We start from the raw sequence: 25,435 nt of genomic DNA, 5'->3' as shown, positions 1-25,435 counted from the left end.
TTTGACATATTGGCAATTACATTGCCAATTTCAAGTATAGAAGGAGGGTCAGACATTTGTGAGATAAGGGGCATCTGTGGGATTGCTTCAATGGCTTCCTCACAGATACAAGAAGGCCGATTGAGAACAGATGAAAAATGCTCTACCCAACGATCCAGGATGTCTTCTTTACCATGCAACATTGAGGATTCATCAGCAGTGCGAAGTGGTGTACTTCCACTGAATTCTGGACCAAAGATTTGTCTCAGGCCAGTATACAATGTCCTCATGTCATGTCGGTCACTGGCTAGCTGGAGCTCTTTTGCTTTCTCATCCCACCATGCATCCCTCATAGCACCAAGTCGTGATCGAACTAATCTCTTGCTGGATCTATAAGCATTGGCTTTTCTATAATCGTTCCTGTCAGCCAACCACGCCCGATGCTTATGATGTAATCTGTCAAGGAGATTACAAATATCAATGTCATTGTCGTCAAACCAGTCTTGATGTTTCTTTCCTTGGATGCCAAGAACCTGTTTTAATGCATCATAAACAGAATCACGTAAGCATGACCACTGTGAATCAATATCACACGCAGATGTACAAGCAGGCACACTCCCTAAAGTTTCAGAAATTTTCTCACAGAGATTCTCTCTGGCGCCAAGTGTTCGTAGACTATCCACATTCAACTTCTGTTGTTTACTCTTGGATTGATGGCGTGCAGGAGCCTTGATAGTATACAAGAGATTGATCCGCACCATTCTATGATCAGATAGATCAGTAGCAGATGCACCACGCATTACTCTTGTGTGTTTGACATATTTTACGTCTGCCCGACGAACAATAGCAAAGTCAATCATATGCCAACGAGACGACCGCGGGTGCATCCATGTTGTCTTGTATTTATCTTGTTGTTGAAACAATGTGTTTGTTATTGTTAAATCATGAGATGCACAAAGGGTCAGAAGAAGGGTGCCATTACTGTTTTCGGTTCCGATGCCATGGTGGCCAAGAAAGCCAGCCCAGGCTTCATGGTCAGATCCAACACGAGCATTGAAATCTCCTAAAAGCAGTAATTTGTCTTTTGGTGACACAGACTTTATCACATTATTCAGATCATCATAAAACTTTTCTTTGGCCTCGATTGTATCACACATAGTTGGAGCATAGGCACTGATGATAGTTAGGTAATTGTGTGAAGTCAGAAGAACACGAACAGTCATAAGGCGATCGGTGATGCCCTTTGGAAGAGTATCGAGACGATTAACAAGAGATGTCCTAATGGCAAGACCAACACCAGACTGCCTCTTCTCACTAGGGGGTCGACCTTTCCAAAAGATTGTGAATCCACCACCTACTTCACGTAACTCTCCGTTGTCCGCAAGGTGAGTTTCACTAAGGGCAGCGATGTCAATCCTATAACGCTTTAGCTCATGAGAGAGAATTGCCGTTTTGCGCTGAATCCGATCATTAGAGTCAATAAGAGTCCTTACATTCCAACAAGCAACTTTAAGTTCCGTTTTCCTCTTTGTTCGACCGCAAAATTGGACGACTAACCAGCCGCGGTAAACTGGTAAGTGGCAACAGGGTGAGCTTTTTTTAGACCACCTTTTCTAGGTCCTTCCTCATTCGAGGTGAGCAGTGCTCTCACTGAAAAGTGCTGCTCAGTCGTGCTAGTAGGACCGGATGTAGTTTTCACCCCAGGTAAACTACAAACGACCATCTTGCTAGCACCGCTTACATGCAGATTCGTGACTGATGACTCCCGACACCATCCTATGCCTGTCATCGTCGCCCCTCCTCTATCGCTGTAAGACTTTAAAGAAAGAGAACAGAAGTCCCAGTAATAGGAAACACTAAAGGAACCTGCACAATGAAGAGATTTTAGTGAGCCAGGGGTGTGCAGATCCAAACCCACTCTCTCGTCCAGAACGCACAAAACAGATCTCTGGGGCAAGAGATGCAACAAGAGAACTTATGCGTCTAGATGCATGTGACTTGCCAGCTACACCTGAGAGAGATCTGTGTAACTGCCATTTGAGTATGTCACAAGCTACTCGGTATGATTGCCCTCAGAGCCATTGAACTGCATAGAATAGGTCCAGTCACATTTGCCTCATCAGCCAAACTGCTTGAAGTCACAGATCCTTGACCACAAACAGAGCACTACCAACGCTCATTTTAAGAAAACTACGCGCTGGCACAGGCCTTGAAATGGCGGCCTGCTCTCGCCATGTCGTAGTGTTGTCAATAGGATATTGGAGCATTTAGACGAAGCAGCACTGCCACATGCTGCATCACTCCTCCCTGTTAACACTACCGCTGTTGGTCCACGACTGCTTATTCGACAGGAAACCTGCTTATGTCGCAGCTAACCTCCATATCTGAAGGCCATTCCACTATCCGCCACCTGTGGACGCGCCTAGTAGTAGACAGCTCTACCCTAGGACATACATACATACATACATACATACATACATACATACATACATACATACATACATACATACATTTTTTTGTTTGTACATAAGTACATACAAGAGCCCTTAAGGCCCAGATTCGATAGTACAATGACTAAACTTGCTATACTCTAAACTTTTAATAGTCACTCTATCATGTCACTAGGTACGTCATACTTGCTGTACTTCATACTTCATACTTGCTGGACAGAACTGACACTCTGGAGAGAGAGGCAATTGTATGTTAGTTCCTTGCCCAAGGGAATTTATGTATGTGGCCCTCCCCCCACTCAAACTCTGTCCCGGATGTTGCCAATCTCCGACTGCACACTCTAACCAATTGAGCCACGTACATTTTTGTTTGTTTGTTTGTTTACAAGGACCCTTAGGGCCCAGGTTAGATAATGCAATCACTATTCTGCAATCTAACACCGCAATCTAACACTACTGTAGCAGAAGTCACTATGATGTACTTCACTCTTGCTGTACTTGCCGTAGATACTTGCTGTAGACAGAACCTGACACTCCGAAGAGAGAGACAATTGTGTGTTAGTTTGCAGACCTGTGGCCCTCCCGCACTCAAACTCTGACCCAAAGGTCCCGGATGTTGCCAATCTCCAAATGCATACTCTAACCAATTGAGCCACATACATACATACATACATACATACATACATACATACATACATACATACAAATATACTGTACATTACATATATACAGTACCCTTACATGAATGATAAGTATTGATGCTGTGGTAAAGACCAAATTTCCAGTGTTTGTGTGGTCTGTAAAAAACAGCCGATAAATAACAGTTCTTAAAATATGCAGGAATTAAGCCAATACAACCACACCTGTTGCCTGTTGAATAGATAGCAAATACTCAATACTTGGCTAATAGCTATGTCATTTGCCAAAATATTGAGAAATAAGCCAGCAGCAGCATCTAAAGTTCCACCATCTTTAAATTTAAAGTTGAAGACAATAAGCCATTTGTCATGTTTGGAATAACACTGAAGTTCATCCATAGATGGTGGTGTAACCGTCTTGCTTCTTGTAAACCTTGTGAGCGATACAAATATACAACACATGAAGCATTTACAGCATAACACACACACACACACACACACACACACACACACACACACACACACACACACACAAACACACACACACACACACACACACACACACACACACACACACACACACACACACACAGCCCACTCTGTTTTCTTGTTCCAGTAACCTTTGATTCTCTTTTCGAATTGGAAAAAATTTACATTGGTCAATTTGTGTTATAATAATAATAATAATAGTAATAATAATAATAATAATATAATATATTTCACCTCGTACTAATAGCTACAGCCTCTTACAAATGAGAGAATACCATATAAGATGAAATATTGGTAGGAGTTTATTTTGGCGGTTTGCTAAGAAATTGACAGAAAAGCATATCGGCGGATTTTATTTTGGTGCTTGGACAATGCTGTTGGATAATTGATGTAGGCGTCGACCCTAGTCTCCACCCACTTGACACGTAGCCGTCATGGGGCTGACAGCTGCATTTGTGGCCATCACATTTCCGTAGAATGACTGGTCTCAACTATTGATAAAGAATTGTTGTGCAAGCGTGAAGAACAGAACCCACGTGATTCCTATGCTGTTGCCAGTGTTATCACCATTATCAATGCCTGCTGAACGTGGGTGATGACGTCAATATAACGTCATACCCATATATCTCAGTGGCCAAAATTATTGATGGATTTTATATCTGCTAAAATAAACTCCCTGCCAATATTTCACCTTATAGGGTACATACAATACACAGTCGAACACAAACATACACATACACATCTCAAAAACAAACAGACAGCTAAGTATACAACAGAGAACGTAATTCTTTCAGCGAGATGGCAAAAAAGTAGTATACGCATCTGCAAAGGGCAACTTATCTCTATAGAATATCCACAATAGTCCTCTAACGAATCATTACTAGCGTCCAGTGACCGTTTCAAATATAAAGCTTGTACTGTTCAAATCCTCACTGACCATTCAATTACCTAAGCGCTTACAAAGTGAGTCTCTCTATTGAAAACCAAGTCCCCGTCCAATAGCCTTCCTAAATATGGCGTCAACTGTCTAGCAGTTGAGAAATATAATAGGAAATAGTTGAATATCTACTATTTTCTTCTAAGTGTTATCACTCAGGCAACTATACCTCCTATTTTAATTGCAACAGCAGAGTTAACAGCACCAAAGAATTTCCGTTTCCTGGCATCCACTGCCACATGATCACGACCCAGAATATCCAAAACAACACCCAATCATTGATAGTTTCCTGACATGACAATGTCTAGTCCATTCAATGAAACGTCTGGAAGATCACGTGATGGCATACTGCTTTTCTGAATCCTATAATCGAGCTCTTTTTGCCATTGATCTTCAAATGGTGAACATTGGCATATTGCTCACATATCGTAACCACTGCACGACTAGCATCCCTGACAAACACAACTCAACTCTCAGGTAGCAATAGAAAGCACCGCACATCTTGTCGACAAGAACACTTCGGGTCATAATCTCATTGACATCTCCGCCTGACTTCGAGATTGAAACAGTCTCGGTCACAGAAAAAAATGTAGGGCTGCAATCAGTTCACTCGTTCTGTCAGGCATAAATGGACTGGGTTTCATTGAAGGACACCGGTGCATAGACATCTTCTAAATCAGATGTTCATTTCCTAATTCCTCATCATTGGAAAATACTTCTCCACACTCATAACGGCCACACACAACTTTCCGTTGCTCTCTAATATCAAACCTGGGAACCCTCCAAAACTTTAGTGACCAGTAAACTTCACTCCCAAAAATTGCTGTTGGAACATTTGAAGTTGTCCTAAGTAGTAATTTTCTGCTCGCATCTGTGAGGGCTAAATCTCTTCAGTGAATAATAAAGTCTCTTGTCCAGTCGTTCTCTTTGTAAGCCTCTGATTCCATGTCAACAGATCCTAGGCGCTCAAAAGGCATTCCCTTCAATGACCCCAAATTGAAAATGGCCTTCAAATTATTGATACATCTTTAAAGTGAATTTCTTGTTTCATCTTGACAACCCTTTATAGATGATTTATATAATGTCAAGTACACCTCTGTTATCAAAAAATGGCACTGAAGCATCACATTTTGTATCATCGGCCCTATAATCAAATGAAACAGGACATCTTTGATTTTGCATTTAGACGTACATGATGGATGTTGCTATAAAGACAAACCGCTGTCTGACAAAATAGCACATTCCTTGTTTTGGTAGACCCAGACTTTGTGATCACAACTGACGTCAATGAAGCAACCTGAGTATACCTTGCCCTCATCTTTCTTTCTAATTCAGCCTACCTAAACAATTCAAATCATCCTGAACCATCACCCAATCAAAACCGTTGTCCAAGGAAAGTCTCATACAAGTGACAAGGAATATAGACTTGTAGCTTGATGAAGACCAGTCCAAAAGTGACAGAGACCGCATTAATCTGCAAATATGAGACGACTGCTATACATGCTCACTCCTCAGTCCTTAACTAAAATTAAACCTTTGAGGCCAATCTAGGTAGCTGCCATTAAAAATCCATTAATTATAAAGAAACAAGAAAACAAACCACCACCATGCAACAGACTAAATAAATAATAGTTTAATATCTGTGAAGTAACTGGATTGAGTCCAGCCCAAACACTCTCTTGAGCGGTCCTGTCTACATGTACATGGCTGGCTGAAATCACAACTATTCGTTGCTTGTGCTACAATCTGATTTTTGGTGATGGCACCAAAATCTAATAGTGGGAAATATAGTTAGCTACAGAGACACCCCTCAGAGCAACTGGATGCGGGTTCCAGCTAGATCATTTGAGCAGAGCGTGATGCCCTGCCTCACCTTCACCGCTCCCTGCCCGACTGTTGTAGATCCTCGAGTGCCCTGCCCAAATATAATCTAGGCATCTTCGCAACAACAATCCATACCACAAAGACTGCACAATGAGCCAGCAACTATATAATGCATTCTGGAGGGTCAGTTATGTGGTATGAAACTAGCTGTTACACGTTATGTTTTGGGCTGATGTCCTAGAGCTTTGAGGGCTAAGGTAGACACATGTGACCAGCACAAACAAAAAGCTACTCCTACGCATGCGTTCACAATTCATATCATGCCATTGAGTAAAAGAAACAGCACGAGTTGGTAGAGCAGGGAAGAGCACCAAATCGCTACTAGTACATTTAGGGTACATTGATGTTTCTGCACAAATTGCCAGAAACTAGTATCCATCTCTCTGTAGATCAACCATACCACAGTATGCCAGAGCAATTCAGATTCCAGCTCTGACAATAAGAGACCTGTACAAGCCAAGATTAGCAAGACATCGGAAAAACTAACCTCGTGCCCAGACTCTCGCGCTAGTGTTGGTCGGTGCCCGTATTAGTGTTGTCTGGTGTCATACGGGCACCGCACAACAGTAGCGCGAGAGAGTCTGGGGACGAGGCTAGAAAACAGCTGGAAAAAAACCGCCAGTCCACTTGTAGCCACAAATTCAGCTTTAGTAAAGAATGAAAACTGGAAGATCTTGGTTGTTCACAAGCACGAAACAAGACAAACACAGACACACAACAGTGATGTTCTGTAAATTGTGTTCAAACTTCAGAGATCCATCAAGTAAATGCCAACTGATGTGGTGCAATGTAGGGTGTGCGTGTTTGAGGAATAACAACTAAAGTCATCGCAGTACAGTAGAACCTTGTTAATCTGAACAGCCTTGTGCCAAGCCCTGTTCACATTAGTAAAGTCATTGGGACTACCAAAAATGCTAAAACGAGTAGCTTTGGAAGTCCAGACCTTGTCTCGGACACTCAAACCATTGGCGCATATACATATATCTCTTAACTATGTCCTGTTTGCGACACCGCTGCAACGACTACATCTACTTCTAAATAATGTGACAGTCTGGATTTAGAATAGCCAGATACGCACATTTGCTGAAAACTAGATAACCACAACCTGGATCAGGCAAAGTTTGGATTAGCGAGGTTCGACTGCACTGTAGTACAGTAGTACGTACAGATTCTGCCTGTTTATGAGTTTGATGCCGATGCCAACTTTAATTACATTATAGACTCAATTTCATAACAGCTAGAGGCGAGTATCTGATGCTATGACCCTGCATGCATGCAGTGCCAAGCCAAATATTTCAGCGCCAGGGTGGTGCCAAGATTGGAGTAATACTCTGGCATGCCCATTTACTGATTATCATGTTCAGTAGATACAATAACTTGTCAATCTGTCAAATCAAAATCAAAGAACAATTGACTCCTATACTCCGGGTCAATCAAATCTAGAAGTAGGTCTTGTGCAGAGACACAGACTGCAGCTGTCATGGTCCGCAAGACTGAATCTGCTGGTACGCACATGCAGAACCAGCAGAACTTAATTCTCAGCCTTTGGATTCCAATAGCACAGTTACAGTAAATTTCTCTTGTGTCCAGACCATATGCCACTGCAATTACTATAAATGGCATTAACAATGACTCGATCAGCATTCCGTAGACACTTAAAAATGGTGATATGTACTAGAATACAGTAATCAATTAACTTTAGCTCTTTGTTGGCATTAATTCTGTGTTGATCTTGACTAGCAGTGTATTCTGAACTTCAAAGTGTTTCTAGAGAGCTGTTGCAAAGCAGCGTAACGCTATTATAACTGTGTACAACGCTATTATAACGTAATGCTGTACAGTAACTGTATAGTAGAGTAACTTAGGTAATGTAATGTATGATAACATTTTACTTAATTAATTAACCAGTTTGCGTGGGAGTGTACGTCTTTTTCAAACTTGGGCACTCCTGATATGAGCTGGCAAAAACAACTCGCATGACACACTAAAGCCTGCCCCACATTATACAAAGTGCCCTCCTTGCTAACCCTTCATCACCCACCCAATTCTGCAACACTGTCCAAAATCTATGAGCGAACAGAAGAGGCTTACCTCCAAAAGGTTTCGTCAGAGACTTCTCATCAGCCAGTCTCTTCTCTTACTCGGCAACTGCCTCGAAACAAACCTCACAACCGAAACAACAAACTGTCCCGAATGCCATGATCATCTTGCGCATGTGCAATGCTGTGTTATGTATGTTACATAATGTATACACGTACACATACAGTGTTCTATGTGTACAGTACGTACACGATCTGTGCCAGAAGATGATGTGTACTTTGGGGAAGTTGTACCCGGTGTAACGTGACTTGTAAGGGTGCCTGAAGGAGGCAACTTCCGGGAAGTCTGTTCTGCCTCTGTGCAAAGGTGGAGATGGATTGATACTTGAAGAGACGAGAAACGTATTCATAAAAAAGAAGGATATGAAAAATGGTATTTCCAAGTTTACTTTTAATTAACGTGACAATATGTTGATATCTATACAGACTTAATTAATGAAAATATGGCCTCGGTGCCTGAAGTTCACATTGATGGTTTTATTGCTGCTGTACTTCACACTGTCGGGGTTGGCATGTCGCCTTTAAGTGCTAGGACTCTAGACTGTTTGGGTGCATTGACAGTACTGTAAAGGCTATATTTCTTGTTGTATGTTCTCGTCAGGTAATGGAAGTGGAGAGTAGAAAATCTGATTGCATAATGCCTGGATATCTTGTATTCGGGCTGGAATTTCAGTTGGTGAATCCAGGAGAAGAGCTCGAGGTACGTATTTGGACAATATGATATCAGTCGACAGTTTGTTAATTGAATATAACTAGAGACTGAAGCTGTGTTTACACTCTCACTTCAGAGGCGTAGGCAGCACTTTGGCTGGTCTAGCCATGGCCGGTGTAGCAGCAGATTAGGTCCGGCCTGTCAGATAGGACCGCTTGCTAACGCACTTGTACCAGAAGACATTCTGTGCTAGCGCACCGTGGGTCTGCCTCGGATCTCTGCAGTTGTCTCTCTTCATGGATTTGGTCCTAGCGCAGTAGCAGATTAGGTTCGTCGAGGATGTGGTCCGTGCATTAGCGCGCACTCGTATTGCTCAACGGACTAAAATGTAAGCATAGCTAGCTTTAGTCTGCTCATCTGTTTGTCAAACAGGCAAGTGTGGAGTACCTCTATTGACAAAATCATCATCGTTTATCTTAATTTCACACACTGCATGGTAACGTAATATAAAGGCTTATATAAAACGTAATATACTTGGCTAAAGGGGTTTGTTCATTTGTAGCCAATTGTTCTATTTCAAGGCCAAGAAAAATCGCCCAAACATCAAACAGATAGCAATCTCAACGACAACTATTGATTCAAGTTGAACCTGTAGGAGAGACAGGCAACATTTACTAATGGTTGATCGCAACAAATGCAGTACTAATCCGACACATGTCTACTCAGTGGGATGTGACTTTTGAAAAGACAAAGTGTACAAATCAGACTTCAAGCGTTCATTGCCATCCTTCCTAGTTTTACACCAATATTTAAAAGCTCTGTCAAAATCAAAATCTTGAAGTATTTTAATAATATTCAGCATCATCAAAGTTCAGCATCATTGATTCAATGATAAGTCGTCATCATCATCTTCCTCATGGTTTCCATATTATTGATCAGCTTTCGTTTTGCTGCTACAGTCATCTTCAGAACCATGATTGTCATCTTTACTTGTTCTTATTTCTAGTTTGACACGGAAGCCTTTTGCAAAGAGCATGTGTAGGACATAAACAGAGCAAGCAAGAGAGATTTGCCTTTTAGTCCCGGGAGCTCCATTGCGTTGCACTATGATATATATATATATATATATATATATATATATATATATATATATATATATATATATATAATTGCCTTTGTTAGCACACTCTATAGTGACTGCTTGCAAGATCTGATCCAGAAGAAGGCGTACACCGTACACTGTAACAGCTAGCCAAATTGGCAAGGAGGCGTTACTATTTTTTCGCCAGCGACATTTATTTGTAGCATTTGGCTGTTTTGGCGATTGTCCAGCGGAAACACTGTTCATATGCATGTTGAGGCGACCAGTGATAGAGAATTAAGCTATGGCAATCGAAACGAACAGTACCAACAGTTCAAACAGACAGGCAAAAAGTACTGTGTCCACTAATTTCACTGGTGTAGATGAAGAATTAAGCTAAGCCAGATCCAACGATTGAGATTAACAATAGAAACACTTCAACCAGACAGGCAAACCATGTCAGTGAGCAAGAGGCTTGGCCAGTTCATATTATTCTTGATAGACTATGTATGATACACTATTGAAAATTATGTCAAATACGTACACCAGAGTCATTTCTAGGATCTGATCGAAAAGCACAGCTTTACTACTTTGAGGGCATGGATATGTGCAGTCACAGTGGTGCAGTGAAATGGATAGAATTAAGGCTTTCAACATGGCTTGTCTGAAACTACTTATCTTTTCACAAGAGGCAGCCAAATATCTAGTACCAAAATCGTCTTCAAACCTTTCCAACACTGTCACCTAGCTTAATGGAAAAACTCAACGTTGTCACAGTTCTCGTAACAAAGTAAGAGCAGGTTAAAAGATTTTCCAAGAATCTACTAGAGACAATTAAAACGGCGAACTGTCCCATGCAGCACACTCATAATACCTTTCTACCCCATTGACAACCAGAAAATTTGAAGTCATTCAAACCATCGATGTCTTTTTGACTTGGTATTCACAATCATCCTGTTGACAGAGGTCATGTATTGAGCTTTACCTACAGACCTGTTGCTGATGCTGTCAGCAAGAATACCTAACACTGTTTTGAGACAGGCAGTTCGGCAGCTGCATTTGGACATGAATATATAAATGCAGTTGCAACTCAAACATGATCTTTCAACTCTAGAACACATTCTTTCAGGCAGGTTAGTTACTCCAAACTGCCACGGCATTCGTTTTTTTTTGACATTTGGCAATGCATTTGTACAAGATATGAGTCAGATGTCAAAAAGGTAGATGCCAATGAAGAAGAACTGCATGATCAGTGTCCACAACTACGTCCAGCTAAGATGGAAAGACTCTCTGATAATATCCCATTTGTCCTAGCATGCAATTGTCACTCCAATAACGGCCAGAACCCAGCAAGAAACTCAGCAAAGTGATGAACTAGCTAGTTTATTGCGATTCAACTGCTAGTCTTGACAACCTTAACACTGATGCTGTATCCTTGGCTGTATATTGCTCCACTTCAACTGGAGCAACATACCTCTAAGAGCCATAAGGACATTGAGCAAAGTTACTGAAACCCTCATCCTTTGCATTCATGACACTCAGCAATATCCTTCCTGACTGTTCTTTCTTTGGCAGAGTTTGAAAGCAGTTGAACATTTGCCTTTCTTACAGACGGCTGTGCCAGCTAGAGAAAAGCACTAAAGTTGTCGCCACAAGCACAACTGCATCTTTGTGTATTCCATTTCTTGTAGAGTATGTGGCAATGGCTATGGAGTATCAAATCTTTAGTTTCAAGCAATGACAGAAATTCATGCATGCTGCTGACAAAACGTCTAGTTCAAGCCAATTCAGAAGAAGCCTCGAATAAGTCCATTCTACCGAGCTGTTCTTGTTTTCATCTTTGAAAGATGATGTTATGTTTTGTTCTAGTTCTCCCATCGAGTGTAATCATATTTTATCTGGTCGATCGTATGGAGGTGTTGCCTTGCTGTGGCATAAATGACATAATTATTTAATTGCTTCTGTGAAAACTGCTTGTGATCGTATGGTTACTGTGCGATTACGTTCTTGCGCTGGAAAACTATTTTAATGTACATGCCTACAGAGTACTGTGACTCTAAAGCTTTGATTTTGATATGGAACTCGGATATCTGGATGAGATATTGGACACATAAGTATATATGATGCATTGGTAGTGTTGGGTGAATTTGATGCTAATCTTCGTAAAGCTGTTGATGTCTTTCTTAAACAATCTTATTTCTGTGGGTTTGTCTGATCCCCAAATGGCCAGTAGTTTGTTTACTGGCATAGTGCTGATTTTCTAAGAAGTCGTGGATCGACTATGCAATGGCTATGTTTCTAAATCTTTGTTTTGATAGTAGTTCATCTGACGTTGAGATAAGAGATTGGTATGAGTATGTGTTCTGATCACTGGCCGATCTTCTGCATGGTGTAGTGACATTATGGTTGATGAGGTGAAGAGATGGTTGGATCGAAGACCAGAAAGAAAAGACTGTTGTGGAGAGAGGCTTGTTCTGATTCAGATATAGGCAGTGTTTGGAATGGAATTTGGTTATTGCTGCTGAGGCAGTTGTATGTGATGGCCCTGGTTCGTGTAATCACAACAAGGTTATACAGTCGTATTTTGATGCTGTGGTTAGTTTAATGATGAAGGCAAGAAAGAGGTGTTGACCTATAGGAAGACAAAAGTAATGCAATGGTGTTGGGATGGGACTCCGAACTTAATTAAATTGTTGAAAGGCAATGCTAGGGCAAGTTATAAGTAAGTTATGGCAATCTGCAGATAAACCATGGTGTGGTGAGTAGTTTGATTCAATGAATTAATACTTCTAGAAGATTATTCAAGTTGAAATTGAAGAGAACAAAATGAAGAGAGAGAAATATTTTGTGAAAGTTGTCTAAGGATATTAAGGAAGGGTACCATTCAAGATTTTGGAGTAAGATTTATGGTGGTTTACATCATAGTACGGTAAGTCAACACCATCGACGAGGATTGGTGAGGCATCGTCTGCGGAGGACATTCTGAAAGTATGGAAATATCACTTCAGTGCTAGTGAGTCGTCTGAGAGTGTGAAAGATGACCGTATGGTATTTGAGGAAATGCTTGATAATGTTATGGGTGGTTTGATTGCGAATACATTGGTGTTCGGTGGACATTCATCCCATTGAAGTAGAAAAGGCCTTTGTGCGTTTGAAATCACCATGTCCTGATGATATGTGTACTGGTGTTAGAAATCATCAGGTTCTATTCTGTCTATGTACATGACCGTGACTTTTACTGTTTTCCTGAGACATTCTTTTGTACCTATAACTAGTCAGTTCTTGATGTCTTAATTACATCATACCGATTGTCAAAGACAAGAGGGGAAATAATCATGATCCTGACAATTAGAGAGGCATTGCAGTATCTCTGTTGTATTGAAAGTGTTTGAGCACGTCCTTCTTTACAGACTTAAGGGTCTTTGGAATTCAGGTAAGGAACAATTTGGTTTTAAGAAAGGGAACAGCTGTTCAGATTGTTTATTGTTTCCAGACAGACAAATCATTCCAGAACCACATTCCCTTTATTTTACTTTTAGTGGGTTGGAAAGATTCACTAATGATGTCTGGCTTTGGTTCCTAGTATCTAAATCTTGTTTCTATTACTTTTTATACAATCCCTACATCTATTTCTTTTTTCAGAGAAAAAGTTTTTAAAATTGTAGTAGAAATTAGACTAGGATAAGTACGTGACCGAGAGTGAACACTGCACGCATTATTTGCCTTGAAAAAGTCTCTCAAAGTCCAAATAAAATATATTTTTTTTAAATTTTGCTGATTTTAGACAACAGTATTTTACACGCTAAAGGAAATGTAAAAGAAGACGACTGACCTGCTCTTTAGCTAAATACGCACAACGCTATATGGTGCGCGTGCGCATGTTTAATGGGAACCCATTCCCTGTTTCTGAGGAAAGTTCCCATGTATATTGTCAACGGCAGTCTCACTTCTGGCGGCATCTATTTGTCGCTCTGTCGTCAGCTGGACTGAGATGCCAATTATTTGTGGTAACATGATACCATATAAGATGAAACATTGGCGGGAATATAATTTGGCCGTTTGCTAACCTAGTGACGGACAAAGCATATTGATGGATTTTATTTTGGCGGTTGGACATCATTGTTTGTTAACTGATATATGTCTTACCATAAGTGGTGTCGATGTGTTTGTGATTGTCAGGCCTGTCTGTGTTCGTGGCTCACATTTCCCTATGTTACTGCATGGTCTCCGTAGGCACAACAGACGGCAAGCTACCATCTTGCTGATTCACGTGCCTGATTGAGGACGTCATTATGCCACATATAAAATGTTGCTCAATTGTGGTTTAATTAATTATCTCTCTGTTTTCATTTAGTATATACAGAGAAAAAAATTACAAAAAGGCCGCGTTTTAATATTCAATTTTTACAAAATTAGACGAATAAATAGAGTGACAATTTGCATAATAAATTATACATACCCTAAGATACAATCAACAAATAAAACGCAAATATTTTAATTAACATTTAATTTAGACCAAACTAAATATTTAAGTAAACATTGACATAATTGAACAAAGTTGCTTGCAATTTATAATATTTCATTGCATTGAAACCAAAATTGATCAAAGATTGAGGATGCTGATTTTTCTAATGCCGTCAATTGTTCTAACCCTAGAAATACTAAAATTAAAAGCAACTTATGTGAAATCTTTAATTTTTAATTCACTTATTCAAACGTATGGTGAAAATATAACAGTCGCAGCCAGCCTCCTTTGCTCCTTTGCATTGCTGGTCGTTGTTCAAAAGAAGTTGTTTTTCTTTTCTAGTAAACCTCGGCATCATTACATCAGCCTAGAGTCAGCTAATTGCGCATTCGGAAAAAGTCTATGTTTGCGCAAATACAAATTAATATATGTTAATGCATGGTAAAGAGACAATATCCAGTTTATTGACCGAGGTCTTGAGGGGCTTCCCGAGATAATTAGCCGAGGCTAATTACATTTACGTTGAGCACGGATCCAAAAATCATAATGGTGGACTAAGTGATTTACGGCATCCAAACAAAAAGTCGCAGGGTAAATTATAGTGAAGCTCCAACGTGACTCTGTAAGGTAATAGCATTTTGTGGTTTGTGGTTTATCAGATACGCTAATGAAGAAGCTGGTGACCATTGCCACGTAAAGATTTTGGATCTCTACATCTAAGTAAGTTGCCAGCAGGATTTTCTCGAGAAGCCTTCTATTTTAAACGTTTGTTATCTACACCTTCATTTGGTCCTTGGTATTCAAAGTAAGTAATCGGTCATAACACGTTGGCTACAATGATGAAAGTGATGACAGCTGAATCTGAACTTCCAGTTGGAACCAACCACGCTCTTCGAGCTACTAGTGCGACAAGGCTGTTTCAAGCGGGAGTTTCTGAACATGTCATTGAAGGCGGAACCGGCCACAAAACCCTGCAAGCACCGAGACAATACCAAGAGCCATCTGAATTGCAGCAAATGGCAGCGTGCAAAGTTTTGGATAATGGCCATGCACACAGAGATTACGCTGACGCAAAAGTCAAGGAGTCTGGAGAGACAAGGGAACAGGCCGATGAGCTGAAAGTAGTCCAAGTTGAACAGCCGTCTGAAACGGGAAGAGAGAATCCGGCGCCATTTGTTATTTCTGACTGCGTCGTTACAAACTGTAGTACTGTGAACATTATTATTGGTAAAGAATAAGCTTGCAATCTAAAATAGGTATGCCCATGTATTGATTGCTAGTTGGTTTTGGTTTTTGCTATTTTTTGGTTAAGTTAGTTGTGTTTTATGTCAGTAAGCAGTATACAGATATTGACAGGTCAATAAACGTTTATTGACCGGTAAATATACAACATGCGGTTGGGTTCCTATGGTAGGAGTGTAATATAACGAGAAAAGAATCCTAGCAACGGCGGAATAAACACCCAAACATGCAACAAAAGTATTAAATATATTTACACAAGTATATTCCAAGTGTGGAGAAAGCGTACTAGCAACAAAACGCTGCAAAACGACGAACGTGGTTTAGCAAGCCGGAGCGTGGGCTTAGTGCTGCGCTCATGTCACGCATGTCTTACAATAATTATTATTTTAATAATTTATTTTATGAAATTTTAGCTTCTAAACTGCTTGAAAGGTTTACCATTTGAAAAAGTGTCGTAGTCAAGCTTACAGGCAGTTTTTGAATGTCGACCTCATTACGAAAACCAAACGTACATACACTACTAAACCGACGGTACACTGTACGCCGCTGCTTTGCATGTGATTCTCCCCATCAATACTTCTATTGCAGTAATGCTCAAAAACGTGCTAAAACATAGTGAAGGTGTGCTAGACTAAAAGTATACGTGTCAGTAATACCCAAGCCCATAGTTCTGTGCACACCACGTCTCTAAAAAGCCAAAAACATCAATCACTGTCCGATAAATCTCCCAGTAGCCGACTCGCTCTATAGGAACTGCCTATGTCTTACTGGTTGGCGAACGCTTCTGGGCGTAGAAGTCGAGGTTTCGTTCCGTTCGCACGTCGTTGACGGACAATGCCAATCATCCCGTTCCTGTCCAATCGTCGACGTTTTCGATGAGCCGCACGTATCCTCCTCTTGCCGTCGCCTCGCCTCAGACGAAGAACACGTATCCTGCTCCTGCCGAGGACCCTTCTTGAACAAAGCAACCGAATCGTGATGCTGTCTTCGACGCTTTTTACACCGACTGCTCGTGCTGTTCTCTTGACGTTGTCGACTGACTCTGTCGGTATCGTCCTGGCTGCGGCTCATTCTAAACGAACTAGATGTCTCACCGGCGAGCGCGTCCGGAGCACTAAATCTTCTTTGGTGAGAATGAACGTCGTCGGGTTTGACGACTGGTGATAAGCCGTGAAATGGACTAAACGACTGAACGAGCGAAGAGTATGGAGAGAGAGAAGAAGAAGACGGGTGGTGGTAATGGGAAACTGGGGAATCCATAAGACCAGAGAATTGGGGAATGTAGTCACTAACGAGAGAGGATGGAAACGCAGACTCCGCATCTAGTAAACAAAATCACACAGCTCTAGATACGTGCACGACACGTACAACCAACGGTTTACAGACTTACGCGAGAAATTTGGCGAGACCGACTGCAATGATTCGGGAAAAGTTTTGATGCCATCGCTCGTCTCTTGGTCACGAAATGCTTTCGCATAAGGATTATTGTCGATCTTGAGACGGGTGATCTAATAAGAACATCAACTATGAGCAGATATCAACAGATTCGAATGCGACTGAGGACAGACTTCTTTGTTCTGATATGACGTAACGCTAATGAAATGACACAGAGGCAGTTGTCGGACTAAAACGCGTTCGAACGTTCCGTCGGCGTCAGACAATTTGAAAATGGCTACTTGCGGCTCGTACTTGTGCATCGAATGAAGAACAACCTAAACTTAAAGCGGGAACAGTTGTCTAGTTAAGAAAAACAGTTGACGGCTATTAAACGACATCGTCACCCTTGCACATGGCGAGGCTGAAATGCTGCTCTGCTGTCTTACCTCCCCGATTTGGTAATTATCATTTCGGTGCCAATTTTAGAAAACTTCTGCCACAGTTCGAATTCCTTTAGAACAACTTCGATGCACGTTCCGCTGCTCCATCCTTCGTCTAACGAACTCGAATTCGAACTGAACGCGTTCGTCACCGGAGGAACGACCACCGCCGTCGTCGTCGATGCTGCCGCTGCAGATGTCGAAGGTCTATAGCCAATCGGACGTGAAGGATGAAAAGGATTGTAGTGAAAGTGACCGGGAGGTGGCATCGAATAGAAGCAGCCGGGAAAAGGAGAAAGAGAGGTGGGAGACACGAGAGGACGGAAGGGAGGTCGCTCTTGTCCATTGGCTAACGACGACGACCTCGGATACTGAAATCGACCGAATGTCGAGTAGTGGTAACCACCACGTAAACGACGAAATTCGTTATCCAGTTTGAAACGTAGAGAAAGACGAAAACCGAGTCGACGAGAACAGTGAACGATTGAAAGTGAGCACGTGGAGAGTGCACATGGTTCAAGTAAAGTTCGAAACGGTGAGCTGTGATTGGGTGAACTCACGGATGTTAGCTAATTGCGGCGCGTAGTCGCCTCAACGTGCCGTTAACGTCAGTGTAGTGCCGTCTTCACAAGTCCAACGCGGAACGCAACATGGCACTAGAAATAAGTGCTAATTAACATCGCCACTCCATTGAGAATGAGCTGCAACTACAATCGTGTAACACGTGACTATTACAGCACGTGGTCGGCTCGAACTTGTCATTTGTTCTGAGAGACCGCGCTCGTGACACATCCATGTTGAGACAATAGGACAGATTGGTGTCATTTCAATCATCACTGATTACAGTGACATGCTTATTCAGTTAATTATATCTGACAGTTACCGCACGGCCTTGAGATGTCATTTAGATTTAGATTTAGAAAATTTTTGTTTTCCCTCACAACCGCTGCATGAATCTGTGGGAGCATACTGTCAAGCTGTAAATAATTAGGTTCTAGATTACTCGTTTCCGCGCGTGCACACACACACACACATACACACACACACACACACACACACACACACACACACACACACACACACACACACACACACACACACACGCACGCACGCACACGCCATGTGTATAGCTGCCAGTGATCTGGTCACGCTGTCCTCATCCAAGAGGGGAGCTAGGAAGTTTGCATTTTCTCTCGCTTGTAAAAGAACAGCAGAGGAACAGTAGTGACGTTTCAAGTCTCAAGGCCATTACATACATGCTGGAAAGAGCTCCTGTCTGACAGTTATGCGGTGCCCATGATGACAGTTGTGGCATCTAAAACAAGGTCTGGACTTGAAGCATCGCAAACATTGTATTGTCCACAGTGGAACAAGCAGCAAGCATGTTAGTCAAAGGTGGATTCTCAGTTGAGGTGTCTAGATCAGGGAATGGTTGTGACAACACTGTTTGAGTTGGCGTTAGTTGTTGTTGATCAACAGGTACACACTTGTGCACAGATAAATCTTCTGCACTCTTAACTTAAGCCATCTCTGGCATACTGAGCATTGCCGTGCACTAAGCTGTTCGTGAACAGAAAGCTGGCAAATCGCAAAGCATTTGTAGCGATCAAGACTGGGCTGTGTGTTTGTGTGTGTGTGTGTGTGTGTGTGTGTGTGTGTGTGTGTGTGTGTGTGTGTGTGTGTGTGTGTGTGTGTGTGTGTGTGTGTGTGTGTGTGTGTGTGTGTGTGTGTGTGTGTGTGTGTGTGTGTGTGTGTGTGTGTGTGTTATGCTGTAAATGCTTCATGTGTTGTATATTTGTACCGTTCACAAGGTTTACAAGAAACAAGACGGTTACACCACCATCTGTGGATGAACTTCAGTGTTATGACAAACATGACAAATGGCTTTTTGTCTTCAACTTTAAATTTATAGATGGTGGAACTCTAGATGCTGCTGCTGGCTTATTTCGCAAATGACATGGCTATTAGCCAAGTATTGAGTATTTGCTATCTATTCAACAGGCAACAGGTGTGGTTTGTATTGGCTTAATTCCTGCATATTTTAAGAACTGTTATTTATCGGCTGTTTTTTTACAGACCACACAAACACTGAAAATTTGGTCTTTACCACAGCATCAATGCTTAACATTCATGTAAGGGTACTGTATATATGTAATGTACAGTATATTTGTATGTATGTATGTATGTATGTGGCTCAATTGGTTAGAGTGTGCAGTCGGAGATTGGCAACATCCGGGACAGAGTTTGAGTGCGGGAGGGCCACATACATAAATTCCCTTGGGCAAGGAACTAACATACAATTGCCTCTCTCTCCAGAGTGTCAGTTCTGTCCAGCAAGTATGAAGTATGAAGTACAGCAAGTATGACGTACCTAGTGACATGACAGAGTGACTGTTGAAAGTTTAGAGTATAGCCAGTTTAGTCATTGCAATATCGAACCGGGGCCTTAGGGGCTCTTGTATGTATGTATGTACAAACAAAAAAATGTATGTATGTATGTATGTATGTATGTATGTATGTATGTATGTATGTATGTATGTACGCTACTCTCAGACAGTCTATCCTCTGGTCAGCAACAGTGTCATTTGGTGCAGACGTTTCTGAAATGGTCAATAATTGAAGCAAAAGTAGTAAAATGTAGCTCGCTCGCGTTCAGAAGCCGACCATCATGTACCTTTTATAATCCCAAGTTAAAACTCTGTGGGCAAGATATCTCTTTTGCTGGAGATATAAGTACAACTTTCCTGGGATTGCCAATTGATTTGTGTCTGTCGTCTTGTGATATTAAGTCGAGTATCCTGACTAAATTGGAAGACCTGTGTGAAAAGTTGATGTGCTCCCGTTTCGACAAAGAGCAAACTACAACTGTATTTTAATGGAATCTGTCGTCGTCTGAGTTGGCTGTTGTCCGTGTGATCTCCCACTTACTTGGATTGAGTGTCACGTTGAACCAATTGCAACACTGTACCTCAAGAAATAGTGTCATCTCGCCAGACCTGCTAATCTATGCCGATTCTACCTGCCTTTCAAGCTTGGCGGTTTGAATCTCCCCTCGTTATCTACGTCTGCATTCAAAAAATGTCAAATGCCTCGTTACCATCAACTGTCAAATTCCAAAGACGTTCGTGTTCAAACTTAGCAACGTCTAAGCTTTAGTTTTTGCTACGAACAAAACTCTGAAATTCAATCCTTTCACCTACGTATTTCAAGAGCAAGTTGAGTTTTAGAACCATTACAAGCACATGTAAAATTGTCAGTTTGTGCAAAGCCAAATGACTAGTACAGAGTGTAGATGATCACCGACGCTTGGATCTCATCAAAGCTTGTGATGTACAAGGCTGGACACTGCGCTTGCAGGTGGATGATGACGCTTGGAGTAAGACTGTACTGTCATTCAAACACAGAATCCTCTCATTCTGTCTTAACTCCATTCAGGATACTCTACCTTATAAAGCAAACTTTATATATTTTATATTTATAAACGAAAAAAATTGCGAAAGGACGCGTTTTAATATTCAATTTTTACAAAATTAGACGAATAAATAGATTGAATTAATTTGTATAATAAATTATATATACCCTAAGATACAATAAACAAATAAAACACAAATATTTTAATTAACATTTAATTTAGACCAAACTAAATATTTAAGTAAACATTGACATAATTGAACAAAGTTGCTTGCAATTTATAATATTTCATTGCATTGAAACCGAAATTGATCAAAGATTGAGGATGCTGATTTTTCTAATGCCGTCAATTGTTCTAACCCTAGAAATACTAAAATTAAAAGCAACTTATGTGAAATTTTTAATTTTTAATTCACTTATTCAAACGTATGGTGAAAATATAACAGTCGCAGCCAGCCTCCTTTGTTCCTTTGCATTGCTGGTCGTCGTTGAAAAGTTGTTTTTCTTTTCTATTAAACTTCGGCATCATTACATTAGCCTAGAGTAAGCTAATTGCGCATTCGGAAAAAGTCTATGTTTGCGCAAATACAAATTAAAGTATTAAATAAATTTACACAAGTTATATTCCAAGTGATCGAGAACGCATTCTAGCAACAAAACGCTGCAAAACGACGAACGTGGTTTAGCAAGCCGGAGCGTGGGCTGAGTGCTGCGCTCATGTCACGCATGTCTTACAACAATTATTATTTTAATAATTTATTTTATGAAATTTTAGCTTCTAAACTGCTTGAAAGGTTTACCATTTGAAAAAGTGTCGTAGTCAAGCTTACAAGCAGTTTTTGAATGCCGACCTCATTACGAAAACCAAACGTACATACACTACTAAACCGACGGTACACTGTACGCCGTTGCTTTGCATGTGATGCTCCCCATCAATACTTCTATTGCAGTAATGCTAAGAAACGTGCTAAAACATAGTGAAGGCGTACTAGACTAAAAGTATACGTGTCAGTAATACCCAAACCCATAGTTCTGTGCACACCACGTCTCTAAAAAGCCAAAAACATCAATCACTGTCCGATAAATCTCCCAGTAGCCGACTCTCTCTATAGGAACTGCCTATGTCTTCTGGTTGGCGAACGCTTCTGGGCATAGAAGTCGAGCTTTCGTTCCGTTCGCACGTCGTTGACGGACAATACCAATCCTCACGTTCCTGTCCACTCGTCGACGTTTTCGACGAGCCGCACGTATCCTTCTTGAACGAAGTAACCGAATCGTGATGCTGTCTTCGACGCTTCTTACACCGACTGCTCGTGCTGTTCTCGTCCTGGCCGCGGCTCATTCTAAATGAACTAGATGTCTCACCGGCGAGCGCGTCTGGAGCACTAAATCTTCTTTGGTGAGAATGAACGTCGTCGGGTTTGACGACTGGTGATAAGACATGAAATGGACTAAACGAGGAAACGAGCGGAGAGTAGGGAGAGATAGAAGAAGAAGACGGGTGGTGGTAATGGGAAAATGGAGAATCCATAAGACCAGAGAATTGGGGAATGTAGTCACTAACGAGAGAGGAAGGAAACGCAGACTCCGCATCTAGTAAACAAAATCACACAGCTCTAGATACGTGCACGACACGTACAACCAACGGTTTACAGACTTACGCGAGAAATTTGGCGAGACCGACTGCAATGATTCGGGAAAAGTTTTGATGCCATCGCTCGTCTCTTGGTCACGAAATGCTTTCGCATAAGGATTATTGTCGATCTTGAGACGGGTGATCTAATAAGAACATCAAATATGAACAGATATCAACAGATTCGAATGCGACTGAAGACAGACTTCTTTGTTCTGATATGACGTAACGCTAATGAAATGACACAGAGGCAGTTGTCGGACTAAAACGCGTTCGAACGTTCCGTCGGCGTCAGACAATTTGAAAATGGCTACTTGCGGCTCGTACTTGTGCATCGAATGAAGAACAACCTAAACGGACAAAAACATCGTCACAGTTAATTAACGAGACCGACGGTTTACGCTATCATGACTGAATGACTGAATAAATTTATTGTTGTCGCACATATAGTGCAAGTCTCAGTCGGGGATCGTACACAAGCACACATGTACGCACACTACACGTAAAACCATGTGACATACACAAAAAGCCCAATACAACAACCAATCCTACAATCATTTTACTCACATGAGTAGGTTTACGACAATCTTTGTCGTTTGTCAATTTGGCCGCTTTGAACGAGATAACTTGTTTCATCCAGTGTTTTCCAGTAGCAGGACTGTCTGGATGCACGAATGACGGGTCTTGGTCAGGAAACGTGGCGTCAGACTGCTGACTGGAGACCCATTGCGATTTGATAAATTTGTATCGGCGGCGGTCATTGCAGGCAAACTCTAACACAACTTTGTACACACTGTCTTTCTCCAGGTTAGTCACAGACACGACGATAAGCGGGAACAGTTGTCTAGTTAAGAAAAACAGTTGACGGCTATTAAACGACATCGTCACCCTTGCACATGGCGAGGCTGAAATGCTGCTGTCTTACCTCCCCGATTTGGTAATTATCATTTCGGTGCCAATTTTAGAAAACTTCTGCCACAGTTCGAATTCCTTTAGAACCACTTCGATGCACGTTCCGCTGCTCCATCCTTCGTCTAACGAACTCGAATTCGAACTGAACGCGTTCGTCACCGGAGGAACGACCACCGCCGTCGTCGTCGATGCTGCCGCTGCTGCTGCAGATGTGGAAGGTCTATAGCCAATCGGACGTGAAGGATGAAAAGGATTGTAGTGAAAGTGAGCGGGAGGCGGCATCGAATAGAAGTAGCCGGGAAAAGGAGAAAGAGAGGTGGGAGACACGACAGGATGGAAGGGAGGTCGCTCTTGTCCATTGGCTACCGACGACGACCTCGGATACTGAAATCGACCGAATGTCGAGTAGTGGTAACCACCACGTAAATGACGATATTCGTTATCCAGTTTGAAACGTAGAGAAAGACGAAAACGAAGTCGACGAGAACAGTGAACGATTGAAAGTGAGCACGTGGAGAGTGCACATGGTTCAAATAAAATTCGAAACGGTGAGCTGTGATTGGGTGAACTCACGGATGTTAGCTAATTGCGGCGCGTAGTCGCCTCAACGTGCCGTTAACGTCAGTGTAGTGCCGCCTTCACAAGTCCAATGCCGCCTTCACAAGTCCAATGCGGAACGCAACATGGCACTAGAAATAAGTGCTAATTACCATCGCCACTGCATTGAGAATGAGCTGCAACACGTGACTATTACAGCACGTGGTCGGCTCGAACTTGTCATTCGTTCTGAGAGACCGCACTCGTGACACATCCATGTTGAGACAATAGGACAGATTGGTGTCATTTCAATCATCCCTGACTTGATAAGATGAAAACAATCAGTCGTTAGAACCAGAATCAACCAAATGGGGGCAGACAACGGCAGAGCAATTCAAACTCTCAGTGCCACCATACTACATCTGGGCCACACACACACAAACACACACACACACACACACACACACACACACACACACTCACACACACACGCACACACACACACACACACACACACACACACACACACACCACATGCTGACCCTATACACACACACATTCAACACACTTGGGTCTCTAAAAAGTAAGAGCAACGAAAAGCCAAAAACCAGCAAAAACAAGAGCACATAAAGTAACTAAATCTTGTATACACCGCTACCTTCAAACTTACTCCTTACCCGTGTAAAGACAGCAGCAGCAGCAGAATGGCTTCAAGTTTCTCTCATTCCTCATTAGTAGTAAGTAGACTGCATATGCATGGATATAGACTGCATAAAACAAAGATTCAAAGAAAGCATTTCCATAGTTAACAATGCAATAATAACTTACATAAAACTATTTGTATAAATATTTACTTCTTTATCTCTTCACAGTCATACCTTCAATGACAACCAGTGTGCATCTTGATTTAGCAATTTGGTAACATTCCTATGTATATAAAGAAAGTAAACATATCATTAGTATTAAAGTAATGATCTATTAATTAATGTATTATAATAATCATTATAAGACTGCTTCATCTTGTATTTTTAAGGTTTTACAATTAGTAAACCTGTGTTGCCTAAATGTAATGGTTACTGCTAATAGTAGAACTCAACCAGATTAGCTTGTGGAGTAAAGAATGCTCCCCTAAACACATTGTTCTCAGCTTCTTGTTTGTGTTTGAAATGGAAAGGTGCAGATAAACCATTGTTTACTGTTCATTCCATA

General features: G+C 41.5%; 4 protein-coding genes and 1 long non-coding RNA gene across 6 annotated transcripts in view; 2 read left to right on the top strand and 3 right to left on the bottom strand.

The window, feature by feature from the left end:
- The window catches only part of LOC134191546 (uncharacterized), a 2,567-nt gene extending 193 nt beyond the window's left edge, over positions 1 to 2,374 (bottom strand). Inside the window, exons 1-5 of the mRNA XM_062660166.1 lie at positions 2,356 to 2,374; positions 2,037 to 2,126; positions 1,898 to 1,990; positions 1,721 to 1,845; positions 1 to 1,436 (exon numbers count right to left, since the gene is read on the bottom strand). The exon at positions 1 to 1,436 is cut by the window's left edge and continues 193 nt beyond it. Of these exons, the coding sequence (XP_062516150.1) occupies positions 1 to 1,436; positions 1,721 to 1,845; positions 1,898 to 1,990; positions 2,037 to 2,126; positions 2,356 to 2,374 (1,763 nt within the window). The remainder of the gene's footprint in view (positions 1,437 to 1,720; positions 1,846 to 1,897; positions 1,991 to 2,036; positions 2,127 to 2,355) is intronic.
- A 434-nt stretch (positions 2,375 to 2,808) lies between these two features.
- Positions 2,809 to 8,560, bottom strand: LOC134190799 (uncharacterized). 2 transcript variants are annotated; one of them, XR_009971683.1, is made up of 4 exons: positions 8,469 to 8,560; positions 3,293 to 3,500; positions 3,171 to 3,226; positions 2,809 to 3,068 (listed from the first exon to the last, which is right to left on the bottom strand). XR_009971683.1 is itself a non-coding variant. In XM_062659315.1 (3 exons), the coding sequence occupies exons 1-3, from the start codon at positions 3,464 to 3,466 to the stop codon at positions 2,864 to 2,866; spliced, it is 435 nt and encodes a 144-aa protein (XP_062515299.1). In that variant the 5' UTR covers positions 3,467 to 3,504; the 3' UTR covers positions 2,809 to 2,863. The 2 variants fall into 2 exon arrangements, 1 of the variants encoding a protein (XP_062515299.1); XM_062659315.1 differs by lacking the exon at positions 8,469 to 8,560 and having other exon boundaries at positions 3,293 to 3,504.
- Positions 8,561 to 14,701: 6,141 nt separating this feature from the next.
- Positions 14,702 to 16,064, top strand: LOC134191621 (uncharacterized). Its single transcript, XM_062660244.1, has one exon. The coding sequence runs from the start codon at positions 15,511 to 15,513 to the stop codon at positions 15,910 to 15,912; it is 402 nt and encodes a 133-aa protein (XP_062516228.1). The 5' UTR covers positions 14,702 to 15,510; the 3' UTR covers positions 15,913 to 16,064.
- Positions 16,065 to 16,471: 407 nt separating this feature from the next.
- LOC134191544 (uncharacterized) lies at positions 16,472 to 24,504 on the bottom strand. The gene is made up of 11 exons (XM_062660165.1): positions 24,400 to 24,504; positions 23,703 to 24,073; positions 23,345 to 23,621; positions 22,984 to 23,127; positions 22,806 to 22,923; positions 22,219 to 22,737; positions 22,163 to 22,176; positions 17,817 to 18,104; positions 17,485 to 17,628; positions 17,307 to 17,424; positions 16,472 to 17,238 (listed from the first exon to the last, which is right to left on the bottom strand). The coding sequence occupies exons 1-11, from the start codon at positions 24,502 to 24,504 to the stop codon at positions 16,661 to 16,663; spliced, it is 2,676 nt and encodes an 891-aa protein (XP_062516149.1). The 3' UTR covers positions 16,472 to 16,660.
- LOC134191401 (uncharacterized) lies at positions 19,480 to 20,239 on the top strand. The gene is made up of 3 exons (XR_009971784.1): positions 19,480 to 19,741; positions 19,810 to 19,865; positions 20,050 to 20,239. It is a non-coding gene; the product is annotated as an uncharacterized LOC134191401 (long non-coding RNA).
- Positions 24,505 to 25,435: the final 931 nt, after the last annotated feature.

The sequence above is a fragment of the Corticium candelabrum genome, chromosome 15 (genome assembly GCF_963422355.1).
Source record: "Corticium candelabrum chromosome 15, ooCorCand1.1, whole genome shotgun sequence".
In the NCBI taxonomy this organism is placed as follows: Eukaryota; Metazoa; Porifera; class Homoscleromorpha; order Homosclerophorida; family Plakinidae; genus Corticium; species Corticium candelabrum.
The sequence above is the reverse complement of the archived record's forward strand: the minus strand, read 5'-3'. Positions and strand labels throughout refer to the sequence as shown.